Source organism: Trichosurus vulpecula, chromosome 6 (genome assembly GCF_011100635.1).
Source record: "Trichosurus vulpecula isolate mTriVul1 chromosome 6, mTriVul1.pri, whole genome shotgun sequence".
In the NCBI taxonomy this organism is placed as follows: domain Eukaryota; kingdom Metazoa; phylum Chordata; class Mammalia; order Diprotodontia; family Phalangeridae; genus Trichosurus; species Trichosurus vulpecula.
The window spans coordinates 226,588,361-226,611,899 of NC_050578.1; the positions used below are offsets into that span (position 1 = coordinate 226,588,361).

General features: G+C 41.5%; 1 protein-coding gene across 6 annotated transcripts in view; it reads left to right on the forward strand.

Annotated features, from left to right (window-relative positions):
- The window catches only part of ZNF143 (zinc finger protein 143), a 48,318-nt gene that overhangs the window by 19,884 nt on the left and 4,895 nt on the right, over nt 1–23,539 (forward strand). For all 6 annotated transcript variants that reach the window (XM_036764011.1, XM_036764010.1, XM_036764006.1 and 3 more), the window contains 9 exons: nt 2,060–2,256; nt 3,716–3,790; nt 6,455–6,574; nt 8,079–8,154; nt 8,722–8,847; nt 13,068–13,247; nt 14,686–14,913; nt 16,639–16,787; nt 21,458–21,619. In XM_036764011.1, the coding sequence (XP_036619906.1) occupies nt 2,060–2,256; nt 3,716–3,790; nt 6,455–6,574; nt 8,079–8,154; nt 8,722–8,847; nt 13,068–13,247; nt 14,686–14,913; nt 16,639–16,787; nt 21,458–21,619 (1,313 nt within the window). The remainder of the gene's footprint in view (nt 1–2,059; nt 2,257–3,715; nt 3,791–6,454; nt 6,575–8,078; nt 8,155–8,721; nt 8,848–13,067; nt 13,248–14,685; nt 14,914–16,638; nt 16,788–21,457; nt 21,620–23,539) is intronic.

Consider the following 23,539-nt stretch of genomic DNA (forward strand, 5'->3'; position numbering starts at 1 on the left):
ATAGACTTACTATTTGAGTGAATTATTTGGAGGACTGTCATATTGAAGGAGGCCAGTGCATTCTGTGCAGCTGCAGAGCATGGGCCTTGGAAAGGGACAGTGTACGTTCAGTGTAAGGAAGAACTTTTTTAACAAGCTTTCCAGCGGTGGAATGGGCTGATGAGCTTAGGATCCCTAAAAGCATTCAAGCAGAGACTGAGTGTGAAAGAAGTCTGAAAAAGGACTAGATGTTGGTGGCTCAGAGTAAGGCGTTTGTATTTTATCTTTATAAGTAAGATGATGTGGAGATTCTCATCTCCAATCAAGAACTTGACCCCTGCCCTCAAGAAGCTTATATTCTACTGGAGGATAGTAGCAAATAGAAAAGAATTTGAAAAGAAAGAAGGCAGTAACAACTAGGGGGCTCAGGAATGCTTCCCATGGTTTGGAGCACCTGAGTTAAGTTTTGAAGAAAGCTAAGAATTCTAAAGGTCATTGGTAAGGAAGGACCTTCCAGAAACAGGGCACAGCGTGCCCAAAGGCAAGCTCCTAGAAGAAATGGGAGGAGACAAAATACTGAGTTCAAAGAAGAGCTGGTGGTCTGTGCCATAGCCGGCCTTCAGAGTGTAGGAAAGGTCATCTGGAGGTTGTAGAAGACTTTCAGGTCCAACCTAAGGGCTGTGCTCTTCATCCCAGAGGGATCATGGGAGGCTTGGAGCACAGGAGAACATGGTGGTCCTGTGCCTTGGCAGGTTTATTTTGTCATCGATGTGACCTTTAAAGCATTTATTTGTCAATTACACTTAAGAAATGTTCATTAATCACCTACTATGTGCAGGGTACCTGCTTAGTACTGGCAATACCAAAGAGAAAAATGTCCTAGCTCCTGCCATCAAGCAGCTTACAATCTGGTGACATTCTAGTTTGTATTATAATATTTGTGTTCCTATGGGACCCTCCATTAGACTGTAAGCACAGTGGGCTCATCATTATATACTCCAGAACACTTAAGCTAGTGCTGTACACATCGTGGGTGCACAACAAACAGAGGATTTCAGAGTTGGAAGATCCTTAGTGGCCATTTAATCCTTCTCATACTTGGAGAACAATCCCTACTACAACATATCCCACAAGGTCATCCACCTTTTGCTTGAAGACCTCCAAAGAGGGGTAACCAACCACCTCCTGAGGCAGAACATTTGAATTTTGGGTCGCTCTAATTGCTAAGAATTTTTTTAAATATCAAGCCTAAATTTGTGTAGTTGTATATTCATCCCATTGTTCCTCCTTCTGGCCTCTGGAGCCAAGCAGATCAAGCCTGGTCCTGAACTTGCACATAAAAACCTTTCAGATGCTCGAGGACATTTATCCTGTCCCTGAGTCTTCCCCAGGCCACACATCCCCAGGTCTTTCATCCCCTTCCTATGTGACAGAGCAGAGGCCTTTCACCGTGTTGGTTGCCCTGGACATTCTCCAGGTCATCAGTGTCCTTCCAAAACTGTGGTCCCTAGTTCCTAAGCATAATGCTCCATATATGGCCTGACTGAGGCAGAGTATACAGGGACTCTTATCTGCTTGCTTACTGAATGAATTAATGAATGGATCAGAATTAAAGTCACCATGTACCTTTCTAAAGATAGAAATTGTGATTTGAGAAATAACTGTTGATTTTGCACTTTATCATCATTTTTTCCTCCACCTTTGCCACTTTTATAGTGTTCTCCCTTCATTTGAAATGAGTTCAGTTAGAAAACATAACTCTGGAAGGTCACTTAGTATTGTGCCGTCCCAAAGATTAGCTGAAATTATTTATGCCTGTGCTAGAAGAGATAAATAATGTTAGTAAGATTTGCTTAATTACAGGTAGAAAGAAGGTCAGCAGATAGTGTGTGTGTGTGTGTGTGTGTGTGTGTGTGTGTGTGTGTGTGTGTGATCTTTGCTAGGCCCACTCCATGTTATTGTGACCTGTGTGTTCACGTTCTGTCGCTATCCTGTGTCTCTCTAAGATGTAGTGGTCATTATTTATTGTTTGCCGGATTCTTGTCATCTCTTCTAACAGTATTTTAATCTTGTATCTCAGACAGTTATGACCAGAGCGCACTCCAGGCCGTCCAGTTGGAGGATGGTACCACTGCCTATATCCACCACACTGTACAGGTCCCCCAGTCTGACACCATCTTGGCAATTCAGTCAGATGGTACCGTGGCGGGCCTGCATACAGGGGACGCCACCATTGACCCTGATACCATAAGTGCTTTGGAACAATATGCTGCAAAGGTATGGGATCCGTTTGGAATGTGGGAGCCATCAGCTTCATCACATTAGCCTGAATTAGCACCGCTGAGTAATCCCTGCACCCCTAAAATGAGATTTTTTTGAAAAGAAAAAAAATAACAGCATATACTGAAAAAAACCACAGATTTATAGGCTGCACTCAGGTTTTACACGAGCCAGATCTGGAGGAAGATGTAATCTGTGCCAAGACTAGTATGTTAAGAAAACTTGCTGTCTCCCTTTTCAGGGTTTTTTGTTTTGTTTTCTAAATAAGAACCTACCTCCGCAAACCAGGTCTGTGCTCCCTTTCCAGCTTTATTTCTCCCCATCCCCCTCTCCCCCATCCCCCTCCCCACGCTCTGTGTTAGCCAAACACGTCTCCAGACATACTCAGGCCTCTTATGCCTGGGAACCTGGGTTCACAGTACACCCTGATCCTGGAAAACCCTCCTTCACCACTTTCATCCAGTGAATTCCTCTTTATTCTTTAAAATCTAAATCATATACTACCTCAAGAAAGAAAAGTTTCCCTGATGTCCCCTCAGGCTTCAGATAGTGCTCCAGTTTGTAACTTCTCTGTCGTCCGCCTCTCTCCATTTTGTAACTCTCTGATTCACTCGCTGTGATTGGGCGCTATACCTTTGTCAGTATTTTTTCACCTCTACTAGACCGTAAGTTCCCCAAGGACCAGAAGGGCACCGGATTGAGATCCTGAGGACCTGGGTTCGGATTCCAGTTCTGATTTTTAATACTTGTGTGTCCTTAGGATCTCTGCCCCTGTGACTATGTATAATCTCAATTTGTTGCTCTCCAGAATATGGTACTTTGGACACCATAGATATTAAATAAGTATTTATTATATTTAACTGTTTAAATTAAAAATCAGTGTCCAAGGGACATCATTCCTAGTGTCTGAATAAAATAAGTGAGTTTGAGAATGATTAGAAGGAGGGTAAACAGATAGGGATACACAGACAGAGGGAAACCTAAAATCCCTCCAGGATTCTAGTTTGGCCTTCCTTGATGGCTCTGTACTGAAGTGATTTCTCCCTTCTGTTTGCTCCATGGTGCTTCCTTTTTCTTGGGTATTTTATATTTTAATTTTATTTAATTATTATTTATTATAATATATAATATTCATTTAATTTTAAAATGATTACATTTTAATATTTCATATTGTTTTCATTTATACCTGTTCCTATATAGCATAAGCTTTGTAAGGTCAGGGTTTATTTTATTTTATCTTAGGATTTCACATTCCTTCCCGAATAGGGCCCTACATGTAGTAGGAACTCAATTAATACTTGCCTAGTTGAAATAATGTGATTAGAACCCCATAATGGAATATGAAGCATAAATAAGAATGGAATAGTATATTCAGAGGGCCCACAAACTGTACATCTTAGAAGTTGCCTTGCTTTCTTAGTTTAAAAATCACCTATTTTCTTTCCTTTATTTCTAGGTGTCTATTGATGGAAGTGACAGTGTAACTGGTGCTGGGATAATTGGTGAAAATGAGCAGGAAAAGAAAATGCAGGTATGGAAATTTGCAATGATCTTGGCTTGAAATTCGTTTGTCCCTTCTTGGCAATATGTCCAGTTCTTCTTGCCCTGCCCAGCACCATGAAGAAGCGGTTTCATTGTTCCTTCAAGGCTTAGTGGGCCCTGGTTAAATAGCAGAGTCTGTAACTTTTAGGTTGATGATCAGCCGGCCCTCACACCTTAGCAGTCTATGGCTGAGCCCAGAAATCACGTTGAAGAAACTCTTAATTTCTTGGACCTTCCTTAAAATGTTACTGGTTTTAGAACAGATTCCTCTTATTTGTGGCTTCTGCAATTGTCCTTTTTCCATTTAGCATTATTTATTAGAGATACAAACTCGAATGGCATTCTTAACAAATTTAAACATGGCCCAGAGCTGAAAAGAACAACTTAAACATTATGTGACCGAGTCAGGATTTTAAAACATTTAGACAGGTTCTCTAGAACATTGGGACAAATCAAATCCAACAAAATTTGATAAGTGTAAATGTGAAGTTTTATGCTTGGGTTTAAAAAAATCAACTTCACAAGTACTAGATGAAGAAAACATAGCTGGAAAGTAGTTTATTCTGGGAGTTTTAGTAGGCTGCAGACTCTGTGATATTGGAGCTAAGAAATTTAGTGCAATCTCAGACCGCCATTCGAGAGGCTTTGGATCCAGGACTATGGTAGGAGGTAGTCATCTCCCCAGGTCAGACCACATTTGGAGTGTTATTCTCAATTCTGGATGCTGCATTTTTAAAAGGATGTTGACAAGTCAGAAAGTCTCCAGAACAAGGCAACCATTATGGTGAAGGGCCTCCAATTCAGGCCATGTGAAGATCAGTCAAAGGAACTGGGAATATTTAGCCAGCAAAGAGAAGAATTGCAGGTCCATGTAATGAATTACCTGTCTTCTGGTAATTCAAGGGCCCTCTAAGGTGGGAGGGTTCAGATTTGCTCCCCCTTTGACCCAGAGAGCAGAACCAGGAATAATCAGTAGAAACTGCAGAAAAGCAAATTTATGATTCACAGAAGATAAAAAACTCACTAGCAGTTAGAGCTGTTTAAAAGTGGATTGATCAGGGCAGCTAGGTGGTGCAGTGAGTAGAGCACTGGCCCTGGAGTCAGGAGGACCTGAGTTCAAATGCGGCCTCAGACACTTGACACACTTACTAGCTGTGTGACCTTGGGCAAGTCACTTAGCCCCAATTGCCCTGCCTTCCCCCCTGCAATAAAAAAAAAAAATGTAAAAAAAATAAAGTGGATTGGTCAGCTGGTCCCTCTCCTTGGAGATCTTCTAGCAAAGGCTATTTGACATCTGCTGCAGTGTATGATGTACAAGAAATGCTCGTCCAGAGATGGGCTGGACTAGGGCTAGCTTTGGGGATCCATCCTTTCCAGTTGTGAATGTTGTACCACACTGGGCTCTTTGGTTTCAAGGCCTGGAATTTTTTCATTCTTCTGACATGTACAGAGTGTACAGCTGTTTGTGGCTTTAGACTCGGTGAGAGAGAACAGATATTACAAAGCTTACTTTATCTCACCCGCTGAGATGTAGCCACTCTAAAGCCATCCACTTAAATATATCCATGTGCTCAAAGTATTGATTATAGGTCACAGAGGAGGAGTTTTTAAAATTATTTTTTTCATTTTAATTTTCTTTTAAAGTAGGGGTCCATAATATAGCAAAATGTAATTGAAACCAGTGACCATCAGCATTTTGGGAGCATAGGAGGGAATCAGCCACAGAAATTTTCCGGAAGTAAGCCTTACTGAGATTGCCTATTTTGTTCATGTTGATCCGAAAGTTTGGTTTGCCTAATTTGGCTTATAAATGTTAGAGTAGGGATATGGTTTCTGTGAATGAGGACCTTGACTTTTCCTCAATGAATTAGAAGTCAATATACAGGACTGGGGTTGGACCAGAAGGCTTCTGAGTCTCCTTCCAGCTTCACATCTAGAAAAGGAAGAAAGAAGGAAGGAAGGAAAGAAAGAAACAAAAGAAAAGAGGCAAAAGAAAGGACAAAAGGGAAAGAAAGCGTTTGTTAAATACTTACTGCGTGCCAGGTGCTATGCTAAGCTCTACATGATACAAAAATTTATAAAGACACAGTCTAAGCTTCAGGTTATGGCCCTTGTGACCAAGCAAAGGAGTTTTGTTCTGGGAAAGGACAAGGAGGGAAGGGAAGGGAATCTCCCTGGCCACTTATCTGGTCACCCTTGTACCTGGTACCCCCAGGACCAATTATAGAATTGTTGGCCGAGGATTGGACCGAGGAATAGAGCAAAATCAAAGAGGCCGTAGGGAGATCGAATCCATCGCCTTCTCCTCCTTTGCATGGTGTTTTAACCAACGGAGCTAACTAGTGAAAGGCAGGAGAGAATGAAGACCTGGTTCAGCTTCTGTCTCTGGCACATCCTAGCTGCATGATCCCAAGCAAATCATTTACTCTGTCAGTGTGCCAAACAGCTCTAGGGTTATAAGCAAAGATCAGCTGCCCATCTGGCTGTGGGGGAGACCAGTCCCCAAACTGATGCAATCATACGTTCAGACATCCCCCATAATATTAACATTAACTTTATTTATTGTGAGATAGAGTCAGAATCTGAGGCTACTTTTCGTTTTTTATTTCAAAAATTGTCACTTCAGTCATTCCTATGATGTCTTTTCCTCCAGATTGTGTTACACGGACATGGGACAAGAGTCGCTGCTAAATCACAACAAAGTGGAGAAAAGGCCTTTCGGTGTAACTATGATGGATGTGGGAAGCTCTACACGACGGCTCACCACCTCAAGGTGACCTTGCCCTTGGCTTTCAGACTCTTACTCTGACATCCTTAGCGTGGGTGGCACTTCCCACTGCTGGGCAGACCCCTCCCTTGTAACGATGTTTAGTCCAGTCTCTGTGCCCATGCCTCTCATTCCGCCCCTCAAGGTGGCCACATCTCCACCTGAGATGCTTCTGTCGCAGGCAGTCCAGCACCTTCAGGGATGTTCTCCCATTTTTGTGGTCACAGCCCAGGTGGCTGTCCAGGTCCTCAGCTCATGACCCTTTTCTAGTAGTCCTGAATCCTTCTTATTAAGGCTTGTGATCTCCACCAGTGGTGGGGAATCTCCGCCGTGGAAAAAAATCAGCACTAGCTAGGTGATACAGGAGATAGAAGACCCCGAGATGGAGGTGGGAAGACCTGAATTCAAACACAGCCTCAGACACTTGTCAGCTGTGGGACCCTGGGCAAGTCACTTAACCTGTGTTTGCCTCAGTTTCCCCATTGGTGAACTAGAGATGGTAATAGCATCTACCCCTCAGAGGGCCAAATGAGATAATAATTGTAAAACACTTAGCACAGTGCCTGACACATAATAGGTACTATGTAAAGGTTAGTTATTATTATTAATTTGATGATTTAAGTTATGTTCCTACTCAGAAGACTTCATTCCCACCTTGTCACCCATCTAATAAAGACCAAACCCAAGGCCCAGCACATTTTGGTGCTAGTCTTGCCCCAATCCTTTAGTGCTCCAATCTAACCGGACCCTTTGCCATCCCTGGATCCACCGTACGCTTTCCCATCTCCTGGACTTGATGCTGTTCTCTGTATGTAGCATGCCCCAGGCCCTCCCTTCCTCTGCCCTGGTTCTCTGCCTGTTGAAATGCCACCTGTCCTTGAAGGCCGAGGTCTGTGGCCTTGAGATTCCATAGGCAGCTGTGATCTTTGCCTCCTGTGTTCACCATGGTCACACCTTTCATGCAGCTACCACATTCTTTCTTGTATTATTTGTGATTCTGTCTTCTCTTCCCTAAGTTTGTGAACTCTGGGACTGCCTCTTATCTGTGTTTGCCCTTCCCCAGGGGTCCCCAGGAGGCACTTCAAGGCTTCAATGGAAAAATCAGTCTCTTTCCTCTAGAACTCCCATTGGTTCCACACCTTTCATTAACCTTTCACATTCGGTCATACGTAGACTTGTTTGTCTGTGGTTTATCTCCCTCAATAGCTTGTAAGGGCAGGGACTGAGCCTTAATGTGTCTTTGTATCCCCACCCCCCATAGTGCTTTGAGCCTGAAAACACACAGTATGTGTTAGACAAATGGCACACACAGGGTAAAGGCTCATGCTGGGAACCTAAGGCAATGTGTGTTTCTTACTAGATGAACTGTGAAGTGCCTGTTGAGAGGTGTGTGAGGGAAGGGGTGGAGGACGGTTTCTGTTTTTAAAAAAACCCAAATCTGCAGCGAGGGGACATGTTTTCATAGTGGGAATTTCCAAGGGGAGACAGACTGACAGCCCTATTTTAACAGGTCCATGAAAGGTCGCACACAGGGGACCGGCCGTACCAGTGTGAGCATCGTGGCTGTGGGAAGGCCTTTGCCACAGGTGAAAAAACAGCATTCTCTGTCCTTTGCCCACTTGTGTTAGCAGAGGCAGGCCTTGGGGCAGCAAGCAATCATGCTTTTAATTTCGTATCCATAAAAGAGGAGTAAAAGTCCTCATCTTAAGTGGCTTGTTGACCCCTCTGCCCTGTCCCCACTTCTCTATCCCCTCTTCTCTTTAACCCTTTCCCTCTGTTCCATTTTCTGCTCTCCTTCATTCCCCCATTGCTCTGCCTGCCTCCTTTTAGATAAGGAGAGAAAATGAAAACTTGAAAAAGATTTTTTTACCCAGCTCCTGTTCCTGTATGCATGCATAAAAGTCTCTTTCTTGTCTGTGATTGAAAAGGTCACCTTGTACTGTCACAAATAGAATCTACCACATTAGGAATGCTAATTTTAAAACTTTAAAATTTCCTGTGAGAAGGTTATTCCAGTGACCCTCTCTCAGTTAGATATTCATTTCAGTAGTCTACTGAGCTATTCACATACTAATAAAAATTAAATGGCTTTTCATCTGTTTTATTCAGTGATTGAATCCTGAGGGTTTGTGTTTAAATTTCTTTTTTTCAAGGTTACGGATTAAAAAGTCATTTCAGAACCCACACAGGAGAAAAGCCATATCGGTGTTCAGAAGATAATTGTACGAAGTCTTTTAAAACATCGGGCGACCTACAGAAACACATTCGAACTCATACAGGTACTGGCATTGTGGATAAGCTCATAGGATGTTAGCTCTCAGGGATCATTGAATCCAGCCCCTTCCTCTTTTGCGTGGGTAAGGTGGCTTGTTAGTGCCAGGGGCAGAATAGCAACCCAAACGACCTCAATTTCCAAACCTCTTGTTCTCTGGCCTATACCCTGGGGCCTCTGCAGTGCGTGGATGGACTGAACAGGTACAGTGCCCCTTGGTTACCTCAGCCTTCCTTCTTCCACCTTGCCCACAGGTGACTATGCCTTACCCCTTCTTAGCCTCCTCAGTCTTGATTTATCCTACATCAACTTTGTTGAACTAAAAGTCAAAAGACAGCTGTTGGCCCTGTTCCTCAGCTCCAGGAGTCTCGGAAGTTGCTGATAACTGGTGTTGTTAGGATCTCTTGCTTCAGTCACACAGTACAGGTCCTGATTTCATTTATACTGTGCATGTCAGCAGGGATATTTTAAACATCATGGGACAATTTTACCCACAGGCACTGAGACTTCTGTTGCCTCTAAAAGAGCTCCATAGAGGATTCACCAGCCATTTTTTCCCCCTGGCCATTAAAAACTGAGTATTTCCCCTCAAGATAATCCCAGCTCTTTGAGGAGAATGTTTGAGCCATTCTACCACTTAGTGTAATTTAGGGGTTCTTAACCTTTTTTTGTATCATCGACCCTATAGGCAGTCTGGGGAAAGCCTATCCTTTCCCAGAATAATACTTTTAAATGCATAAAACAAAATCCATAGTATATAAAGGAAACAAATTATATTAAAATACAGTAATTAAAATTTTTTTTATAAAAACCAAGTTCACTAACTCCAGGTTAAGAACTCTTAATTTAGAACAGGCCTACACAACATATGGCTGTGGGCGCTATGTTGTGCAGGCCTGTCTTACATCCTGTAACATTTTTGGCGGGCTGCAAAAGCATGGGCTGTGAGTGGTGCGTGGGCTGTATGTTGTGCAGGCCTAATTTAGAACAGCCTTTCCATCTTGATAGACCCTGCTAGAACGTGTGGCTTTCAACAACCCAATGTCACCTCCATACCCAGTGAAGGGTCAGAGAATGGCTTTTGTAGAAGGGTTGGCATGGATGGTTTTATTGTGTGCCCCAAAACAAGAAGATGGATCCTGTCATGGGACACTTGGTTGTCATGGCTTGTCTTAGCTTAGGCAAAAAGACCACCATGATAGCAACTGCAGAGTATGCACCCATCTCTGTTGTACAAGAGGAAGAAAGAAAGAAATTTAGAGCTTGAGAAGATCTTTATCTACATATGTGTGTGCGTGTGCGTGTATGTACTTGGCAGCTTGTTTTTTTCAGTGCAAAGACAAGCACCAGGAAGGCCAGCGAATAATCTCTTGGAAAAAATAGTTCAAAAATTTAAAAATGAAATTGTCAAAACACTTGTAGATTTCTGAGAAACCTGAGTACACAGAGGGAGTAAATATAGAAATCTGCATATTGTGAAGACTTTCTTCAGGAGAGTCAGAGGGCACTGGACATACCAAGCACCAAAAAACCAAACAAAACAAAGAATGGACTATGTCTTATTAAACAGGAAATGACTAGTTACTGATGTGGGAGCCATTTCTAAATCAATTCTCTAGATCCAGTAAGACCGCTGACTAGTTCAACCAAAAGTCAAAATCAAAACAAATTATGTGAAAAGATGAAGATGAGAAGATATGGTGTGTAATACGTTGACTCCAACTTAACTTTTTCACGGAAGCTATAAAAATAGATAAGGAAAGTATATTGATATTTATTGTCACCATTTCCCAAAGACAATTAATTTAAAGCAGTCATTACAACAAAGAGCCCCCCAAAGAACCCAGAAACCTCATTAGCCAACAAAACTAACACTGATTTAGAATATAAATTCATTTACAATATACCATGGAAGAGGATGGCAGAAGGTTATGAGCAGTACCTCTTCGCATAACAATGAATAGTGTTGTAGACAGGGAATGAGTCTGCAAAGTCCCAGTTGTGAGCCCCTACCAGGGTGGCTCGTCCCAAAAGCATTTATCCTCTAGAGGAAATAGGAAGGACAACAAATAGGAAAAAATAGAACAGATTTGCCAGCCTACCTAGGATCTATTTTTATCAAAAGTAAAACCATCACATTTTTAAGAAGCTTAACAATTTAGTAGCCAACTTGCCAGATGAAGACTGAAGTCAGGAATAATAATTGGACCAGATTGAGTTCACAGAGGAGAATTCTGTTAGCCTGATGACATTTTGTTAACACTGAGGATCAGTTCTCAAGATAATTGAAAAGAGGGGAAACTACTAAACTTTGAGTAAAAAAAAACATCATGGATACTGTCTTTTATACCAAAACAACTATTAACCCATATTCCTGCTTTCTCATCTCCCTAAAATTTGTATGAGAATGAGCTATATTCATATTGAGGGTATCCTTAATAAAAATAGATATTTCTCCCCCCCCCGAAAAAAAGGTTTTTGCAAACAGTTTTCTTTGCATTCATACAGTTCACTGAAAGAATACAAAATCCTGCTGGATTTCTTTTCTGCCAATTACAGAAAAGGGATTTGACTCATTAGGGCCAAAGCACAGCCTTCAAGACTTTCCCTCAGCAAGGATGACTGCTGTGCATCTGTTAAAGTCACTCATTATTTTTGACAAAAACAAAAAAATAAAACAACAAACCTTTAAAAAGAAGGAAATGAATAGAATGATGTATTCATCTTAGTTGTGGAAGGGAGATGAGGCAAGCATCGTTAATATTATCCACACTCTTGCTTGGGAGCCCTTGTGATCACTGGCATACATTTGCAACCCATGACCCAGGAAAGCTATAACTCCCTCTTCTTCCTAAAACCCTATGTGTTCATGTGAATATTTAAAATCTGAAAATATTTTCATGTATGCGAAGCCGTTTTCAGTGTCACAGAGGCCTCAGTTCTTGTTCTCCAGAATGCTTTCTGAAATTTATTGTAAATAGAGAAGCAGTGTCTTATTGTGGAGGGAAGGCCCTTGAGCTTAGAGCCAGAAGCCCCGGACTGGAGACCTGGCCTTGCCAACTGCTTCCTGGGTGACTTTGGGCAAATCACTTCTTCTCTGAGTTTGCTCATCTCTAAAATGGGGATAATAGTAATTCCAGCCCTGACCTTGTGGGGTTGTGAATGAGAAAAGCACTTTGTAAATTGAAAGCTGTTTTTATTATTATAAATGTAGCAAAGGTAATAGATACACTATAAAGAAGCCAGACTCATATATTCAAATCCTAGATGTGAAGGGTTTGTTTTTTTTTTTTTAACACACAACGTAATCAGAATAAGGTGCTTTGGTCAAAAAGGCAGACTTCAGAAATCTGATGTTTTTCCACAGTCCGTGAAGTTATTTTGCCTTAAATCCAAGGGAAAATAATCACTAACACTCGGATCTTTTGATCTATATTCCAGGATCTTTTTTTTTTTCACCGTAAAATTTCTTGTGATATTTGAACTGTCTCTTCCCTTTTCTGGAATTGCATCTGTAGACATTTGAAAATTAAAAGGGAAGCCTAAGTTTCTTTTTCGTGTTTGAAAGACAATTGACTTGGTCCTTTTGCCTATCCCTCATACTGAGGAATTCTTAGAGACAAGCAGACTGAGCAGTTTTTCTTGTAGTTAATGTCAGCGTAATGAAGAAAGGATCATTCTTTTTTCTATATGATAATACCACAAAACATAAGGAGCCTCATTTTCCTAATCAACCAAAATTTCCATGATTGATAAAAGGTGGTCCTAAGAAGGTTCTAACTTAATGGACTTATTCTCAAATCTGTCTTAATTATGCCTCCTTTCCAGTCTGTCGTTAAAATGTACACGTGATAATCCCTTCTGAGACTTTCATGTAGTTAGTGACGTGAGTTCTTATTTCCATTCAGAAACTTTTCTTTGTCCCCTTAAACTTGGAAAGAAAAATAAACTTTATGTAGAAAGTTTTGCTCAAGTGAGAGAAATCCAAATAGCAAAGCTGCAAATTATGGATTTTGATTCTACTTTTTATTTTTAAAAGGTGTTTTATTGATGCCTTTTGATTTATATCAATCATTTCCAGCTTTACTGCCCTCCCTCCCACCTAGTAAACCTTCCATTGGAACAGAAAAAAAGTTTGAGCAAAAACCTACAGTGCAGCTCTACGTCTGACAGCACCATGTTGATGCCCCTTCCTGACTGTTTAATTTACCCTCCTCTTGTTTGCAGGTGAACGACCCTTTAAGTGTCCCTTTGAAGGATGTGGCAGGTCCTTTACTACATCAAACATCAGAAAAGTGCACATTAGGACACATACAGGAGAAAGACCCTATTACTGTACGGAGCCAGGATGTGGGAGGGCATTCGCCAGTGCAACAAATTATAAGAATCATGTGAGGATACACACAGGTAATCAGTCTCTGAGGTTGGGGTCTTTGTTTCTACTAGTCCTCCTGTGAAGCTCAGTTCATCAGTTTCTTTTCCCTGGAAGCCCCCCTGCCTACTTCATCCCCATCCCCGCCATAATGCTCAGGCTTCATGTGTATAAATCTTACCTCCCAACAAGACGGCACAAGCAGTGTGTTAGCCTTCTTTGGTGCTGCTTACAGTTCTGGGTATGCAGTGTATTTGGAGTGGTCACAAAAGGTCAGGTGAAGTCACTAAAAGACATCCATGCTTGATTCCTTGCCCTGAAGTGGCCAGCTATATTAAAGAGTATTTTATTATCCTCCTTTCCTGCGTTTTAGTGAGCTGATTTTTTTTTTTTTTTGGTCCAAACCTGTGATTCATCTGTGTAGGGCAGCGGTGGCAAACTCAGATAGAAATGGGGGGCTCTAAACCATATGTAAAGATCCATGCAAGCCACATATTGACTTAGAAAACCATAAATTTGCACACTTATAATGCGTGTCAAATAGTTTGCTTTCTCAAGGAGAGAGGAAGAGAGGGAGAGAATATGGAACTCAAAGTTTACAAAAAAGAATGTTGAAAATTTCTATGTACATGTAAATGAGAAAAAAATAAATTTTAAAAAAAATTTTAAAAGAAAACCTCAAATTACCATCATGTTTTATTGGATATATATACACATATATATATGTGTGTATGTACATATAGATGCAATATATGTAGTATATCATATATTGTTTATTTTGTTTAATATTTCCAGATTGCATTTTAATTTAGTTCAGGCTAAGTGCTTGACACTTCTGATGTAGGAAGTCCCTAAGGAAGAAATTTCCTTCCTTGGTGTAGATAGATAGCTCTTTTGTAGCTCACAGTTTAGAGAGTTGCCCTGGGCCCTGAGAAGATTCAGTGACTTGCCCAGTTTCCCACAAACAGTATGTGTGAGATGTGGAACTTGAACCCAGTGTTTTTAGACTCCTTAACTCCCAACTCCCTAACCACTCAGCTACTCTGCCTCCCAGGACGCGTTATTCATAGTAATGATGGCTATTTCTTTTATGATAGTAAATAGGGTTCAGGGTGTTAATAGCTTGTCTAGTTACAAAAAGCAGTAAATTAAAACTTCACTAAAGTTATGACTTAAATTCATCAGAATCTAATGTCTTGCTATTTTTTTTTCTTTTTTAAATAAAAATAAAAGGTTAAATAGTCATTTTCTTTGGAGATATGGGGAAAGTGCCAAAGAAGGTAGAATCTAGCTGGAAAGCCAAAGCACTGAGCTAGAACCATCTGGAAAAGGAGTATGTGGCCGTTCTCATCCTTCTTCTATTGTTGTCTCTGGTGGGAAGGTGATTGCTGTCCATACCCATCCTTTTAACTTTTGTAACTTAACATGTGACATGTTGGTTTTGTGTGTGTGTTTGTGTTGTCTTTTCCTCAGGGGAGAAGCCATATGTTTGTACAGTCCCTGGGTGTGATAAACGTTTCACAGAATATTCCAGCTTGTACAAACACCATGTTGTTCACACTCACTCCAAACCATACAACTGCAATCACTGTGGGAAGACCTACAAGCAGATCTCCACCTTAGCAATGCACAAGCGGACAGCTCACAACGACACAGAACCGATCGAGGAGGAGCAAGAAGCCTTCTTCGAGCCCCCACCAGGTGGGTGGTTGTGCCAGGGAGCCAGGCACTGGGCAGGAGGGGCCCCTTAAGGGGCAGACTCCTTGCAGGCTTTTGTTCAGAGTCTTCTCGGGCGCCTTTCCAAAAGTCTGGTTTTGCTCCTGGTCAGTTAGGTGACCTTCTGTCCGTCTTGCTTGGAAGCGCTCTGAGCAGAAGCTGTCTTGGTATTGGTTTTCCTTTCTAGTTGCACCTGTGACTTTGGTTGGCCAACTTGGCAGTTTAGAGAGTCAGAGAGGGGGCATTCCTTGAGAATAAGTTACTGGGTTCATTCTTGAGAAAATATGAGGAAACTACTGACTAATAATGATAATACACATTTATAGTATTTAAGGGTTACAAAGTACTTTCATCATGCAGCAGTCCTGTGCTGTTACACCCATTGTACAGGTGAGGAAATGGAAACTCAAAGGGGCTCTGACTTCCCCAGGAGCCAGAGCCAGGATCAGGATTTGTGTGTGTCACAGGGTTGTGTAAATGGGAGGTATTACTATTGAAGTTTACAAAACACCTCTGGGTCATGGGAGGAGACAGAGGTGGGGAGACGGCAGAAGCAGTGGATTAATGGGTTAATAACTATTCAGACTTTTCTTTTTTGGACACAGTAGACTTTTCAGAGTTACACGTGGAAAAATATTGTGGGAATCCCTCCTCCCTACCCCCTCAAATTTCACACCATATTCCTCAGTGATTTCTAGCTGGATGGGGGACTTAAATTTAAAAAAAAAAAACAACCTTTAAAAAGAAGGAAGTGAATAGAATGGTGTATTTATCTTAGTTGTGGAAGGGAAATGAGGTAAGATTTGTTAATATTGTGTACACTCTCTCCCTTGGAGCCCTTGTGACCATTGGCATGCATTAACAAGAAGTTGATAGAAGGGGAAAAGGTTAACTGTGTCCCCTAGAGATTAAGTTGATGACCCTGGACGTTCTTAACCCTGTGCTCAGCATCCACAGACTTCAGGCAACAGCTTATACCATTGTTGGTTACCTTCCATTTCCTTTTTAAATTGGAATAAAGATCTCACTTGCCCTGTTTCTACCTTTCATGAGGATTAGAGAGTGGAGGATGGGAAAGGAGAAGGCTCTGACATGATTGCCCAATTTGGCTCCTCCTGAGTGGTGTAATTACAGCAGGGACCCTGGAGTGCACTATGGTTATTTAAGAACTATAGTAAGAGCCTCTTTGGCTTTTACTAAATGATTAACTTGAGCTCAGATAGTACACCTTTACACAATGGCCAGCTAGCGTCCTTCCCTGAGGGCCGGAGGTCACTTGTGTTAATGAATACTGTTAGCACGATTTTATTGTATTTACAGACCATGCAGGGTTGTTGGTTAGTATTGTAATACGGTGAATCATTATCTCTGGGCATTTTTTTTACTGTTTTCTAAGCCAGTAGAATGAATAAAGTGAGTATATAACTAAATTCATATTTACTTTTGGTTATTTTTGGAAATAACTTGGAAACTTTATTTACATATGTCTTCTTCACCTCCCCCAAAACACACACTCTTTAACAGTGAGGAGAAAATAGACCCAAGAACTTGGAACAATTTGTTGGATTTGATGGTGTTAAATTTGGGGGATGGGATGTTGTAAAGAATCACTAAGAATGGGCTCTTTGTGGTTAGTAATTTAACAAATAACACAAAGATCTTTTGTCTTTTCCCCCTTAATTCTAATTTGTATATATTTTTCTTTAACAGGTCAAGGTGAGGATGTCCTCAAAGGTCCCCAGATAACATACGTTACAGGCGTAGAAGGGGAGGATGTTGTGTCTGCACAAGTAGCTACAGTAACTCAATCTGGATTGAGCCAGCAAGTCACACTCATATCCCAGGATGGGACCCAACATGTAAGTGTCCGCCATAATAAAAGTCAACTGAAAATCCTGGAGGATGTTGCTTCAGAGAATGGTGGGAGATGGAACTGGAATTGTAAGTTTGGCCAGACTGTTGAAGCCCCTGATTATCAAGCTAAGGAAATTTGACATTTGTCCTATAGGCAGCAGGGAACCTCTGAATATTTTTGAACTGCTGAGTGACTAGATTAAAACATAGTTTTAGAAACATTAATATGGAAGTGACCCATAAAGTAGAGAGACTTTTAGGAAGTTGCTGCTGTAGCACAAATACGGGATGGTTAGGGCCTGAGCTAGGGTGGTAATGAATAGGAAGGAGGGATGAAGGCGAGAGGTACCACAAAGGGTCAACAGCATCGGACGTTGGGGAAGCTGGGGAGTAGGTGATGGAGAGAAGGAGTCAAAGACGACTCCAAGGCTCTGAGCCATGTGCAGAATTAGGAAGGTGAATACAAGGAGCCTGCAAAATGTCCCTGCCTGCTTGCATCAGACCTCATAACTCTCCCTCCAAAACATTCTCAACTCCTCTTTGCTTCTCATCTCCTTAGACCGCAGACAAGAATACAGCTGCCACTTTTTGTGATGCGCCCATGGAGGTGTGATTGTAAAGCAGGTCCCTGTAAAGTAGATTGTCATAAAGCAGATTGTTTCCCTGTCAGGGTAGTGGGATAATTAGGGACTACGTGGTTCATAAAAGATACAGAATCATAGACACGGATGCCAAGCATATGACAGTTATAAACATTAGCAGTTATTTAAAATAGTAAAATTGTGTTGCAACTTCTATAAAACAGATATGAATGTACCTTGGTGATACAAACAGTACTAAAAAGTGTAATACAGAATATAAACAGTAATAATAATAGCTCATATTTATGTAGCACTTTACGGTCTTTAAGTGCTTCACATAGGTTATCTCACTCGATCCTCACAACAGGGAGTGTGAGATAGGATCATACAGCGTATCAGCATCTGAGGCCAGATTTGAACTCATACTCCCGATTTCAGACTCCGTGCTCCGTCCCTTATCTACCTAGCTGCCTCAGCATTAACAAACCATCGTATCGTGAATTTGATGTAAAACGAGTCTTCTCACTACATTAAATAAACAATCATTGCGCTTGCCTTCTTAGAATTTAGAATGAATTTTTTTAAAAGATTATTCAGATGACCTAGGTCTCTTTCAAAATTTATCCTTGGAAGTTTGAACTGATGCTTTGCTTTTCCTCTATCAATAAATTTATCATAACCAGAAAAATTCAGAACCATTCCACTGACATTAGAGCTCTGCTCTAAGTAGTAAATGCTCAATAAATGTTGCTACTGATAATCGTGGTATTTGTCCTACTAAGAAACTTTTTTTAAAAGAAAGGACTTATCCACCATTTATCCTCATCGTCCTTTATTAAGCCCTCATTTTATTCAAAGTTACAAGTGAATCAAGTGTCTGACCCAGTCAGGGACACCCAGAAATACTAAAGGTTGTTATATCACTCTCCGTCACAGCTAACCCTAACAGGACGGTTCTCTCAAGCTGGTGGCCCAGCCAAAGGTTTGGTCAGCTCACTCAGTAAACTATACAGAAGATGTTCTCAGACACCTAAATCCAGAAGCCTTGCTTCTTTTACTCCAACTTGCTTTCTACCCTTTCCTCCAAATTTAAGCTGAGTATGATGACTTTTAGCACTCCAAAAATACTTTCCATAGAGAAAACTTACCTCTTGATATAATACCCAAAAGTGCAGTTTGGAACAGAGAGATCTCTCACACAAATATTTGACACTTTTATCCAAGCCAATTACATTTGGTTTGAAAAGCCCCCAAAGTGGATTTCATAACATGACTACACAAAGAATTGCTGAGGCAGATCTGAGATGGTATTTGATCACGTATACGTTGTGACCTGTAAGGCATCTGAAAAGTATGGTTGAGGAATAGTGAGTTCTAGGCCCAGAGATTTCCATGGAAACAAAAGAAAGAAAATCAGAGAGAAGGACTCACCCTTGCCTTTCCTTCTTTTTTTTTTTTTTAATTTATTTATTTAATTTATTTAATATATTCAGTTTTCAGCATTGATTTTCACAAGAGTTTGAATTACAAATTTTCTCCCCATTTCTACCCTCCCTCCCACCCAAGATGGCATACATTCTGGTTGCCCTGTTCCCCAGTCAGCCCTCTCTTCTGTCACCCCACTCCCCTCACATCCCCTTTTCCCTTACTTTCTTGTAGGGCAAGACAAATTTCTATGCCCCATTGCCTGTGTATCTTATTTCCTAGTTGCATGCAAAAACTTTTTTTTTTTTGGACATTTGTTTTTAAAACTTTGAGTTCCAAATTCTCTCCCCTCTTCCCTCCCCACTCACCCTCCCTAAGAAGCCTTGCCTTTCTTCTAAGTCTGACTCAATTTCTACCTCCTCCAGGAAACCTCTGAATACCTAGATTTCCTTCCTCTCCAAAATATCATGTTTGTATAAGTTTATAGTGCCCCTGTTTTTGTACTACTGCTATTCTTTATTTTCTTTATATGTATTTAAATTTATATAGTTTTATATGTTACATACAAATTATATTATAAATATATGTTTACATAATTACGTATTTAAATTTATATATTCTTTTATTTTCTTTCTAAACACTCGACTATCTGTTTTATATCTTTGTCTGACCCAAAGGGCAGAAGGCTATACAATGTGACTGGTGGCACCTGGAAGGGATCTGCAAGAACTTTGGGATCTCTAGTTGATAATGTGCACTCTAACCCTGGAGTCTTATTTCATGTATTTTATATTCTTCACTAATTGGTGACTGCATATTTGTCATGGAATTTCCAAGTCAGAAAGATCTTGGAGCTAGTTCATCTAGTCCATCTACTACCAAGATTATAAATTCTGTCTACAGTGTCACTGACAAAAAATCAGACAGACACTATTTCAGCATTTCTGGTGACAAAAACCTCACCACTCATCCTGGCCATCCATTCCTTTTTCATACATCACTGAATATTAGAAAGTGTTAAGTTGAAATATGCCTGCCTACATTTTCCACCCATCAAGCCTAATTATTGGGTCAATCAGTGTAAGTCTAACCGTTCTTCCCTGGACTATAAACATTCTTAATGCCTTCAACCAAGCTTTATCTGGCACGGTTCAAAGACTCTTTATTCCCTCCCTATCCTGATCACCCTTCTGTGGACACATTCCAGACCCTTCTAAAATATGGCACCCAAGAACTGTACATCATATTCTAGATACGATCAGCTATCTTGTCTTCACTGCTAGGCCATGAGCTCTCAGCGATATTTGTGACAGGGCTTTGATTTCTTTTTCAATTTATGGTAGGGAAGGGTTTGGGAAGGAGAGAAAATAGAATTTTTTTTGGTGAGATGGAAGTAATTAAATTTCATTTTAAAAAATGGGCAAGTGCTAATGTTTGTAGATGGAAGAACTGAACCCTGGAAGGGACGGCTCAGCCCCATAGTTAATGCTGTTCTTCGTTTCTCTGTCTCCTTGTCAGCCTAGTAGTTGAACTATTTTCTCCATACGTTTTATTTTGATGCCACAGAAACTTCCACGCAGACATCCTTGCTATATGCCCTGGAAAATCAATGGTTGATAGAAAGGAGGAGTGTGCCCCCTCACTTTGATAGTGTGGTGCAGTTAACCCTCATTCATTCAGTTATTAAGGATTTATTAAGTGCCTGTTGTATGCCAGGCACTAAGACTACAGAGACCAAAATAAAACAGTACCTGGCCTGAAGGTGCTTACAGTCTAGCTGAGGGAGGAAACGTGTGTGGTATATGCAATATCCATAGAAGATAATCTAGTGGGAGGGAGGGACTAGCCATGAGGGAAACAGAAGAAGTTTCTGTAGAAAGAAGGTAGCATGTGACCTGGGCTTTCAAGGAAATAGAGATACTGAAGTGGGGATGGTGAGGGAGTGCATTCCAAACATGGGACACAGCAAGCAAGAGATGGGGTATCATGTATGAGGAACAGGAAAGAGACCATTTGGCTTGACTTATAGAGTATGTATTTCTCCCTCTGCCACTGACTTCCTTTCTTTCTCCCTTGGTGTATGTAAGGGAGCGGGGCCCCAGGATGAAGAAGCAGGTCAGGATAGTCCCCAAAAGCTCTGTCCCATGACCTTCAGCATGTTACTTTCCCTCTCACAGGAGGTTGGGCCCCATGATCTCTTAGGTCACTCCCAGTTCCAGGTCAGTGGCTTGAATTAGTATTTGTTTACCATCATTTGGGGGCTTCACCAGCCCATCGTGATTCTGTTAGGGAGAAGTACGCTGTTGCTGTCCCCTGGTGATATCTCACATTTACCTTAGCAGCATGTGCTTGTAGCAGGTATCAGTGAGAGTCTTTCATGAACCTAAAATAGTTTTTGTAATATAAAGTATTTTTCAGTTTCCTGGACCGGACTTGCTAGGCAAACAAACTACCCTTAGATCTGGTGTCCAAGCAAAGTGTGTTTGAACTCACTGGCCCCAAACTATTTCAGGCTGGGTTTCTTGGTGGCCTAAAAGTATTTTTTAGTGTGCAGAGGAATATTCAGTTCACTCATTGTCAGTTTATTCACTGAAGGGTTGGGCTCAAACGACCAGATGTACTAGAAGCATTTCTGATTTATTTTTAAAGAAAAAAATGTTTCATTTCAGGTCAACATATCTCAGGCAGACATGCAAGCCATTGGCAACACCATCACAATGGTGACGCAAGATGGCACCCCGATCACAGTCCCCACTCATGATGCGGTCATCTCTTCAGCAGGAACACACTCTGTAGCCATGGTTACTGCTGAGGGTACGGAAGGACAGCAGGTAAATGCCTTTGTATATGCATACGTATGAACTTGAAAAAATGTCCAGAGCCAGCTTGGGAGAAAGTGCAGTATCATGGAAAAAGCAACACCTTGGGAGTCGGATGATGCAGGTTCTAATCCTGGTTCTGCCCTTTCCTAGCTGGGTAAGAGATTTAGGCTAGGCTCTTCCCTTCTCTGGGGCTCGGTCTCCTTGTCTATAAAATGAACAGTAGGACTGGGTGCCTTCCAAGGCCCTGTGCAGCCCTGACATTCTGTAGTCTAAGCTGAGGCATCGACGCTGGGCAACATTGCCCTCCAAGGACCGCCCAGTGGTCATCTGGCAATAGCAGATTCTACTGTAACTCTCTGAAAGGAGTTTATGTGGTAGCTTATTGTAACTCTCTCAGCCCATTTAATGATGGGGTCGATCCTGAGGAGCAAGGATGTCATCTCTTCCCTCTGGCTGTCTTTAGAGTGGCCCCAACCAGCCTATCTCTCATCTTTCCCATGGTCCCCTCATGCTTTTCCCATGGGTACCCTGTAGTAGGCAGAGATGCAGAAATTCCAGCAGGTCTTGTGACCATTAACTGACACCCCACAGTAGACACTATCTAAAATCTTGTTTCAAGAAGCATGGACCACAGAATCCTGAATTTAGAGTTACGGGGACCTTCAGCCATTTACTCCAGTCTCCTCATTTTATGGATAAGGGCACTGAGATTTGCCTACAGTCACAGAGGTAGTAAGTGGCAGAGCCTGGATTTAATCCCATGTCTCCTGACTCCAAATCCAGTGTGCTTTCTTGGTTAGAGCATCTAGAAGAAAAAGTATCAGGGATCAGTAATGTCACTGGGAATGTCATTTAAGGTTTGGTGCTCCCTTTCCTCTGCCCCTCCCCCTACCACTGCTATATATCCACTTCCATATTCAAAAATTCAAGGATCCTGGATTGATCTTATCATTAGATGTCCTGAAATAGTTTCAGTAAACTCTTAACAGAATCTTAAGCACAGAGGCAGATATCTGCTGGGGAAATGTTGAAATCCTTCCTGAAGTGCTCTGATCTTATCTGGACTGAAGCCTTTTTGTGATACCTGCCGCTCCAGGGCTGAGCTTTGCTGTGGACAGCTCTAGGTGCCCAGAGGATGGGGTCATCCAGCCCTTTCCTGATTCCACCTTTTAAAAAGAGGCCAAGGCAGCCTGTTTTCAGACATTCTCTAATGGAGGCTTTGGAAAACATGGCCACCCAGCAGCGTACAGATGGTTTTTCATTCTACTGGAGCAGAACCTGTGAATATCCCATCTTGAATTTTCTAGTGGGTTAGAAAATAAGGGCTTGTTAGTGGAATGAAGCCCAGGGTACTGAGCAGCGGCAGCTGAGCTCTGTGACTTCTCTGTGTTTGGTTGGATGAGTTCTTTTTATCCAGCCCCTCCTTGGGTTGCTGCAGGACAAAGGGTCGATGCCTTTTGTCCACTCACCAGCTATGTAGGAAAGGCAGTCTTGTGACTCCTGGGACAAGCACATCCAATACCCTTTCCTTGACATTTGGAGGGGAAAAGCAAAGTGAATGTACAGTATCCAAACTTGAGCGTTATAACGCTTAGATATCATACTATAATATACTGGTCCAGTAAAAATGTCCTAATTACACAAAAAGGCATTTTTAAATAATTATGGGTTTGAATAGAAGAAAAGATGTTGCCCAACCTTTACCCAGACCCAAGAATAAATAGATGTTTAGGAATATTGACTTCTTTGTGCTTGTGGGCCAACCTGGCTGCCTCCTAACTAGCCACTTGGGGGCAGCAAAATTTAGGGGCAGAGAAGGCTTGCCAACAACTGAAGACAGGCTCTTCTGAAGATTGGGGAAATGTGCTCAGTCTCTTAAATTGGCCTGAACACCCTGAGGTCTGAGGATGAACCTCACAGTCTCTGGCT